General features: G+C 38.8%; 1 protein-coding gene across 1 annotated transcript in view; it reads left to right on the top strand.

The window, feature by feature from the left end:
• Positions 1-10,000, top strand: part of LOC113825069 (glutamate receptor 1-like) — a 590,162-nt gene that overhangs the window by 477,586 nt on the left and 102,576 nt on the right. The window contains 1 exon segment of the mRNA XM_070133408.1: positions 2,852-3,096. Coding sequence (XP_069989509.1) covers positions 2,852-3,096 — 245 coding nt within the window.

Genomic DNA, 10,000 nt, shown 5'->3' with positions numbered 1-10,000 from the left:
TATATATATATATATATATATATATATATATATATATATATATATATATATATATATATATATATATATATATACATGTTCGTAAATAAATATATTTATATGTATATATATATATATATATATGTATACATATATATATATATATATATATATATATATATATATATATATATATATATATATATATATATATATATATATATATGCATATATATATATATGTATATATGTATATATATATATATATATATATATATATATATATATATATATATATATATATATATATATATATATATATATATATATATATATATATATATATATATATATATATATATATATATATATATATATATATATATATATATATATATATATATATATGTATGCACATATATATATATATATATATATATATATATATATATATATATATATATATATATATATACATATATATATATATATATATATATATATATATATATATATATATATATATATATATATATATATATATATATATATATATAAATATATATATATATATATATATATATATATATATATATATATATATATATATATATATATATATATATATATATATATATATATATATATATATATATATATATATATATATGTATATATATATATATATATATATATATATATATATATATATATATATATATATATATATATATATATATATATATATATATACATATATATATATATATATATATATATATATATATATATATATATATATATATATATATATATATATATATATATATATATATATATATATATATATATATATATATATATATATATATATATATATATATATATATATATATATATATATATATATATATATATATATATATATATATATATATATATATATATATATATATATATATATATATATATATTCGTAACTGTTCTCATATTGTTTATATATATTCGCGTATCACCTTTATGACTTTCTTTCTCCCTATATCTACTTGCCTATATGTCTGTCTGTCTGTCTGTCTGTCTGTCTGTCTGTCTGTCTGTCTGTCTCTCTCTCTCTCTCTCTCTCTCTCTCTCTCTCTCTCTCTCTCTCTCTCTCTCTCTCTCTCTCCCTCTCTCTCTCTCTCTCTCTTTCTTTCTCTCTCTCTCTCTCTCTCTCTCTCCTCTCTCTCTCTCTCTCTCTCTCTCTCTCTCTCTCTCTCTCTCTCTCTCTCTCTCTCTCTCTCTCTCCCTCCCTCCCTCCCTCCCTCCCTCCCTCCCTCTCTCTCTCTCCCTCCCCCCCTCTTCCTCTCCCTCTCCCTCTCCCTCTCCCTCCCTCTCACTCCATTCCTCTCCATCCCACTTTTCTTCTACACTACTCTGTAATTACCCCCTTGTCCCGTGGTTAATAAGAGGGAACCCATGAAGAAAAAAATAGAATTATAGTATAACACTTTTTTCCCCAGAGATCCGCCATTCCCGGGAAAAAATCTAAGGCATAGATCGGCAAGCCTGGAATCCATATTTACTTGCTGGAATTCCCGGTACTTGTGCTCGGGGGACTGTGTCTAGGAACGAAAATGCTATACAAGGAACTAAGCAACAGAACCTTGTTGAGTTTTGGGTAAAGAGGAACGTCAAGAAAGAGTAACTTGGATGAAATCGATGTTCTGGAAGGTTATGAGGTTGTAAAGTCCCTGTGGTTGTATGGACTTGAATGTGAATAAACTATGAAAGACCATGCGTACACACGGTCACAGACACGGTTGCATGTAGAGAATTCAGTTTGGAAGATTTGTTCTTTCTTTCTCCCTCCCTCTCCTCTGTCTGCCTGTCTGCCTGTCTGCCTGTCTGTCTGTCTGTCTCCCTCTCTATCTATCTATCTATCTCTCTATCTATCTATCTCTTTCTATCTATCTCTATCTATCTACCTGTATGTATGTCTATTTACCTCTCTATATATCAATCTGTCCCTATCTCTATCTCCTTATATCTATGTATATATCTGTCTACATCCAAGTATTCCTGCAAGTATTTACATTTAATGACTTTTTTACAAAGTGTGATGAGGACATTCCCCTTACATGATTAACATTCTTTGCAATATTTCCGCTGCAACATGAAACGGCACCCCGCAAAGCACCATATAATAAATCATCTTTTTTCCACCTCTTTACATCCTCCAAACCAGCATAATCCCTTTCGTACAAGCCCAACGTCCAAACTACACACTACTCACTTTCTCTCCATTTCTCTCCCCCTTTCCCAGCGCTCGAAAATCAGACAACACACTCACTCTCTCTCCTTTTCCTTCCCTCTTCCCCCAGCGCTCGAAAATCAAACTACACACTCACTCTCTCTCCTTTTCTCTCCCTCTTCCCCCAGCGCTCGAAAATCAGACAACACACTCACTCTCTCTCCTTTTCTCTCCCTCTTCCCCAGCGTTCGAAAATTAAACTACACATTCACTTTCTCTCCTTTTCTCTCCCTCTTCCCCAGACTTGAAAATCAGACAAAACACTCACTTTCTCTCCTTTTCCTTCTCCCACTTCCCCTGCGCTCGAAAATCAAACTAGACACTCAACACACTCACTTTCTCTCCCTTTCCCTCCATCTTCTCCAGCGCTCGAAAATCAGACAACACACTCACTCTCTCTCCTTTTCTCTCCATCTCCCCCAGCGCTCGAAAAAAAACACAAAAAAACTCACTTTCCTTCTCTCCCTCTTCCCCAGATAATCAAAGAACACACTCACTTTCTCTCCTCCCCCCCTTTCCCCAAGCGCTCGAAAATCAAACTACATACTCACTTTCTCTCCTTTTCTCTCCCTCTTCCCCCAGCGCTCGAAAATCAGCATCTACAACCGGATGTGGGAGTTTATGACGTCGCGAAAGCACGTGTTCACGCAATCGTACGAGGAAGGGATCGAGCGCGTGAGGACTTCGAAGGGCAAGTACGCCTTCCTGCTGGAGAGCGTCAAGAACGACTACATCAACGAGCAGCTTCCTTGCGACACCATGAAGATCGGACAGAACCTCAATTCCAATGGCTATGGGGTGGCGACGCCCATGGGTTCTCCGCTCAAGTAAGGATGTTTGGGATTTCTTCTTCTTCTTCTTCTTCTTCTTCTTTTGGTGTTATTTTGTTTTATTCGAAGGAAGATATTTGTTTTACTTCTTTTTTTATCTGATTATTGTTTTTATTCTCTGTTTGGATACTTTTTTCTGATTTTATTGTCTATTCTGGATAATTAGCTTTTTATTGCAAATTCTTTGTTGATAGACGTATGTTAACTTCTGAATATCATTTTCTTTCACAGTGTATTTCTCTTTTAGTTGTTTACATGTTGCTAATTTCGCTCGCTACTTTGCTTGTGTTATTATTGCTTATTTACACAATCCTTTTATTGCTTTGCAATGTTTACTTCTCAATTGGCTACCTGTTTATAAAATTGTGTATTCCCTTTGGCATAAGCAGGAATTACTAGTTTGTTGTTTATTGCATTTTTTTCTCCATATTCTTATATCTTTATTGCGTCTCTGGCCTTTGCATCTTATTACAGCATTCTTTTCCTATAAATACTATTGCCTGGATAGTATTTACATGTATCAGTTACGTCCAATTCAGTATAGTTACAGGACCATAATGTCTGCCTTATTATGTCAGCGCCTGGAAAGAATTATGTGTAAGGGATCAATTTCTGCAAGTATTACGATGTAAAATGCTGCGTTCTAAGTTCGGTGGGAAGGAAGTGACAATTATTGGCGTTCTTATTTTAAGAGGGAGAATTGCGTGATCTTTCTACACGTGTGCGATTTCCCTGTATGTATGACAAAGATTTTTTATGACTTTTTATAGATATGTGACACACGATATATGACTCGTAATCATGCATTTGTGTCATGTAGCGAGATATACTTAAATGAGAATAAGAATGGAAAAATAGGAGGGAAAAAAAGGAGGGTGTATGATACAGAGAGGTCGACAGAAGGTCGAAACAGAGACGTGGAAGATGAATGGAAATATATAGAAAAAAATTTATGAGATTAAGTCAAATAAGACAAGGAATTAAGGAATTTCAAAGATAAATAAACAGACAGAAAGAGACGTAGACCCAAACATAGATAGAGAGACACGAACAGACAGACAGAGTAAACAAACTAAGGGACAACCACGCAGCTAGCCAAGAAGACCGAGTAATAAACAGGAAGCAAAAATATAATGTTCGACTTTGGCCCCGCCCCTTCGCTCGACACCAGGCAAAGGTCTCGCCCCAAATTCCTCCAAGGGCTTAAATGCCACCGCGCCTCCAGCTATTTATCCAACAGCTGCTTTACCCTAGAATGAAAGACCTTGCAATCAGGATAGTAAATAAGGGTTACTTTGCATTCCTTCTTCTTTTGGAGAGCTGAGATTACCGGAGGGGAGGGGCGGGGGTTGGGGGATGGGTGATGGTAACATGGAGTTAATATGCTTTGAGTACAGTGTATTGATTGTCTCTTTTTGGGTGTTACTAGGTTGTGAGTGTTGGTTTTGAGGAATGTTTGGTCTCTGTCTGTTTGTCTGTCTGTCTATCTCTCTCTCCCTCTTTATTTATCTATTTCTATCTTTCTCTTTCTCTCTGTCTCTCTCTATCTGTCTGTCTGCCCTCCCACTCTCTGTCTCTCTCTCCCTCTTTCTCTATCTATCTATCTACCTATCTATATATCTCCATTTCTCTCTGTCTTTGTTTGTTTCTCTTTCTCTCTCTCTCTCTTTCTCTCTCTCTCTCTCTCTCTCTCTCTCTCTCTCTCTCTCTCTCTCTCTCTCTCTCTCTCTCTCTCATTTTCTCTATCCCCCGCTTTTTTTTCTCTCTCTCTGTGGACAATTTCTAACTCTCTCTCTCTTATTATCATTATGGTCTTTATTTTTGTTGTCATTATCACAACCATTATTGCCATTATAAGTTGCTTTCATTGTATCGTTATTATTAATACTATCATCATTATCAGTATTGGTTATTATCATTATTATTGTTATTACCCTTTCTATTATCCTTATCATTGTTATTCTTATGATGATGAAGGTGATGGTGATATGGTGATTATTATTGTTATTATTATTATCTTTTTTTTTTGTTACTATATCATATATTATCATTTATTATTTTTTATTACCATCATTGTCTTCATTACTAATATTGTTATTATCATCATTATTATTATTGTTATCATTATTATTACTATTATTATCATTATCTTTATCATTATCATTACTATTATCATTATTATCATTATCATTATCATTATTGTTGTTGTTGTTGTTGTTGTTATTGTCATTATGGTTATTATTATTATTATCCTTATCATTTTCTGATTATTATTACTGTTTTTTGTTGTTCATCCTCATCATCAAATAATTTTAGCTGCTATCATTATGATTTTTATTGTTACCTTTTTTATTCTTGTTGCTTTCGTTAAGCAGTGATACAACAACGCCGAAAAAAACAGTGCTGGCATTACTTAATCGGATCCAACACTGCAATAGGAAAAAAGAAAGAAAGAAAGAAAGAAAGAAAGAAAGAAAAAAAAGAAGAAGAAATATATATATATATATATATATATATATATATATATATATATATATATATATATATATATATATATATATATATGTTTGTTTATCTATTTTATTTTATCTATTTATTTATATATTTATATATTTATTTGTTTATTCATTCATTCATTTTTTTTTCATTTATTAATATATATTTTATTCATTTATTTATTTACTTATTTATTTATTCATTATTTAACATCCATATGAAGAACCGACACAGAAAAATAAACCTGCACAGCCTGCATGATGCAAAACCCCATATATTTTTAGCCAAGTAACTTGATTTAATAAGAGATGGTGTACGTGGGTCACTAATTCTCTTCTTCCCCCTTATAACTGGATATAGTTGGTAGTTAAGGACTGCTTTCATTCCTTAATATGAGCTCGTAATCCTAAATATAAATCTTCATTAAGTTTATAATTTGGTCGGAAATCAGAGCTGTAGTGAGGAGGGGCACAGGGGTAGGGAAGGGGTGGTATGCACGATTTATGCTCGGGGTGTGACACTGTTGGGGTTTGCAAAAAAGGGGAGTTGGGGAAAGGGAGGAGAAGAGGGGGAGAGATGGGGGGGGGGGGGAGAGGGGAGAAGGTGGAAGGAAAAGGAAATGGAAGGAGAAAGCTAATTTAGAAAGGGGAGAAGAGGGGGAGAGATGGAGGAGAAGAGGGAAGAAGGTGGAAGGAAAGGGAAATGGAAGGAGAAGGATAATGGAGAAAGGGGTTGAAGAGGGGGAGAGATGAGAGAAATGGAGGGGAAGAGGGGAAAAGGTAGAAGGAAAAGGAAATGGAAGGAGAAGGATAATGAGAAAGGGGAGAAGAGGGGAAGAGATTGGAGGGAGAGGGGAGAAGGTGGAAGGAAAAGGAAATGGAAGGAGAAGGATAATGGAGAAAGGGGAGAAGAGGGAAGAGATGAGAGACATAGAGGGAAGAGGGTAGAAGGTGGAGGGGGAATGCAGAAAGGAATGGAAGAAGGAGAATGGGAAAAGGGGAGCAGAGGGAAAGAGATGGGAGAAATGGAGGGAGAAGGGTAGAAGGTGGAAGGGAATGGGTAAAGGAAGGAAATGAAAGAAGGAGAATGGAAAAGGGGAGAAGAGGGGAGAAATGGGAGAATGGAGGGTAGAAGATAGAAGGTGAATGGGAGAGGAAGGAAATGGAAGGAGAAGGATAATGGAGAAAGGGGAGAAGAGGGAAAAGTAGGGGAAAAATGGAGGGGGAAAAGAGTAGAAGGTGGAAGGGGAAGGGGGAAGAGGAAGGAAAGAATAAGGAGAAGGATAAAAGGAAGGGGAAAGAAAGGAAAATAAAAATAAGGAGAAGGGGGTGGAAGGAAAATGAGGGCGAAGTAGTGGGAAGAGGGAGTAATGAGGAGAAGAAACTGGAGAGAGAACGGAAAGAAAGGGAGAAAGGGAAAGTAAGGATAAAGAAGGAAAACAGGAAAAAGAAAGGTTGAGAGAAGATACAGATGAAGAAGATATATAAGAAGAAGGAGGAGGAGGAGGAGAAGGAAAAGGAGTAGGAAGAGAAAGTGGACTATTGGTACGAGGTAGAAGAGGAGGAAAGGAAGATGGAAAGAAAGAATGCCAGAAAGTTTTTCTTCTTCTTCTTCTTCTTTTAGAGGGAAAGAGAATCAGATATCTTACCACTATCATCACTATCATTTTTGTTATCATTATTACTACTGTTATCGTTAGCATTATTATTATTATCATCATCATCATCTTTAACATTATCATTATCATTATGTTTTATCGTTGTTATCATCATTGTTGTTGTTATAGTTCTTAGTTTTTTAATATCATTAATAATATCACCATTATCATTATCATCAATGTCATATTATTATTATTACCATCCTCACCCGCCCCCCCCCCTCCCATCCTAAAATCCCCATGAATCACAGGTATCATTTCTATCCTTGGATATAAAGAATTCAGTGATTTAAACCTCGTTTTCTCCCCGTGCCCCCCCCCCCATCCCCTCCCATCACCCCTTCCCTCTCCTCTCGCCACCCCCCTTCCCCCACCTCCTCCCCACCTTTTAGCATGGCACGTTCTTTGTAGTGTGTGTGTGTGAGGTGAGGGGGAGGGTGGGGAGGGAGGGAGGTGGGGTACGAGGCAGGGGGCAGGGGTGGTGGGGTGGTGGGGGGGAGGGGGGGTGCGATATTTCTTCCCGAGATTCAGGGAATTCATTCAGGTTCTTAGAAAGGAGGAAACGCTTCTCCTTCGCGGGTCTTATAAAGTGGATAAAGAGAGGGAGGGGAGGGTGGTGGTGGAAGGGGGGGGAGAGGAGGGGCGGGATGACGGGGGAAGGGAGGGGAAGGTGGTGGTGGAGAGGGGAGGGGAAGGGAGGGGGGGGGAAGGAAGGGAGAGGGGAAGGTGGTGTAGGAGAGGGGGAAGGAAGGGAGGGTGGTGGTGGAGGAGCGGGGGAAGGGAGGGGGGACGAAGGGCGGAGGAGAGGGTGGTGGTGGAGGTCGGGGAAGGTCGGTGGAGGGCGGGAAGCGGAGGGAGGGTGGTGGTGGAGGACGGGGAGGGGGAGTGTGGTGGTGTAGGAGAAGGATGGAGGGGGGGGGGCTGAAAGAGAGGGAAGGGGTGGTAGTGGTGGAGGACGAGGAAGAGAGGGGAAGAGGGTGGTGAAGGAGAAGGAGGAGGGGGGGATGAGAGAGAAGGAGGGAGGGAGGTGGTAGAGAAGGGGGATTGAGGAGAAGGTGGCGGTGAAGGGCGGGGAAGGGGAGGGGAGGGCAGTAGGAAGGAGGAGGGGATGAAAGAGAAGGAGGTAGGGTTGTGGTAGAGAAGGGGAGGAGGGAAGAGGTGGTGAAGGAGAAGAGGGGGGTGAAAGAGGGAGGAGGGAGGGTGGTGGGGAAAGGAGGGGAAGGTGGAGAGAATTGGATAGGGGAGGTGAGAGGGGAAATTAGGAGGGAAAAGTGGGAAAGATGAAAGCAGGGCCAGGGGGAGGTAAAAGCAGAAGTGGGAGGGATGTGAAGCTGGTTGACACTAAAAAAAAAGAGAGAGAGAGAGAATTATAGACTGCGTATGTGTGTATGTGCGTATGTGTGTGTTTACATATGTGTGTGTGTAAGTCAGTGTGTGAAAGTTTATGTATTTCACAAAGGTCAAGGGGAAAGAAGGGAGAAGAATGAAGAAGGGGGAGAGGGAAAGGGAAGGGGCGAAGGACAGGGGTGATTAAGACAGACATTTCACTCCGAAAATTCCCCGGAAGTAATCAAGAATTTTTATGCACCTAACTATTGATAATTCCAACTTAATTTTCATAATGATACACAAGACAACATGTACGAAAAACATAAAAGAGTAATAACCGTGGAGCGAGTTGGGGTCATTGCGAACAAGAACAAAGCTTAAGATTATCGTAAAGGAAAAGGAACATGCAGCTGGACGGGACACGCAGGTCGGGGAGACAGCAGTCGGCGGTGGTCGTATTTAGAAGGACGAAGGAAGGAAGGAAGGAAGGATGGATGGGAGGTCGGAGGGAAGGAGGGAGGTGGGAGGGATGGGAGGGAGGGAGGGAGGGAAGGAGGGAGGGAGGTGGGAGGAAAGAAGGAAGGAATGATGGAAGGTGGGAGGGAAGAAGGAAGAAGGGAGGTGGGAGGGAAGGGAGGAGGGGAGGGAGGGAGGTAGAAGGGAGGGAGGGAGGGAGAAAGGAAGCAAGCAAGGGAGGGAGGGTGGAACGAAGGATGGGAGGTGGGAGGGAAGGAGAAAGGAGGGAGGGAGGGAGGAGAGATGGAATGAAGACGAAAGAAAGGAAGACGAAGGAGGAGTAGGAGGAGGAGGGGACAGAAGAGGAACAAGATGTGGTGGTGATTTTGGAAGAGCAGGAGGCGGAGGAGAGTTAGCAGGTGATTAAGATGCAGGTGAATAATAATGAGAAAACGAAGGAAAATAAGAATAAGGAGAAGGAGGAGGGAGCTAAGAATATGAAAAGAAGAAGAAGGGGAAGAAATGAGGAGTAGGAGGAGGTGAAGGTGAAGACTATGGACGAGTGGTATGAGATGGAAGAAGAAAAGAGGAAGAGGGAGATTAGCAGGAAGAAGAAAGAGGAGAAGGAGGAGAAGGAGAAGGAGGAGAAGGAGAAGGAAGAAAAGGGGGAGAAGATAGAGAAAAAGAGAAGGAGGAGGAAAAGGGAGGGAAAGAGAAGGATAAATCGAAGAACAAAAAGAAAATAGAAAATAGAAAGTCGAAGAAAACAGACCGCTAAATAAACATAGAAAACTAGACATATGCAAGAATTGTACAAGGGAGAGGGCATGAAATAGAAAAAAAGAATAACATTAAAGTGCATATTTTCCTTTTTCAAAATCGCAACCATCATTAATTTTTGAGAAAATAAGGGGATCTTAAACATAAATATGCCCATATATATGCACATTTGCTTGAATACAT

This window comes from Penaeus vannamei, chromosome 18 (genome assembly GCF_042767895.1).
Source record: "Penaeus vannamei isolate JL-2024 chromosome 18, ASM4276789v1, whole genome shotgun sequence".
NCBI classification, from domain to species: domain Eukaryota; kingdom Metazoa; phylum Arthropoda; class Malacostraca; order Decapoda; family Penaeidae; genus Penaeus; species Penaeus vannamei.
The sequence above is the reverse complement of the archived record's forward strand: the minus strand, read 5'-3'. Positions and strand labels throughout refer to the sequence as shown.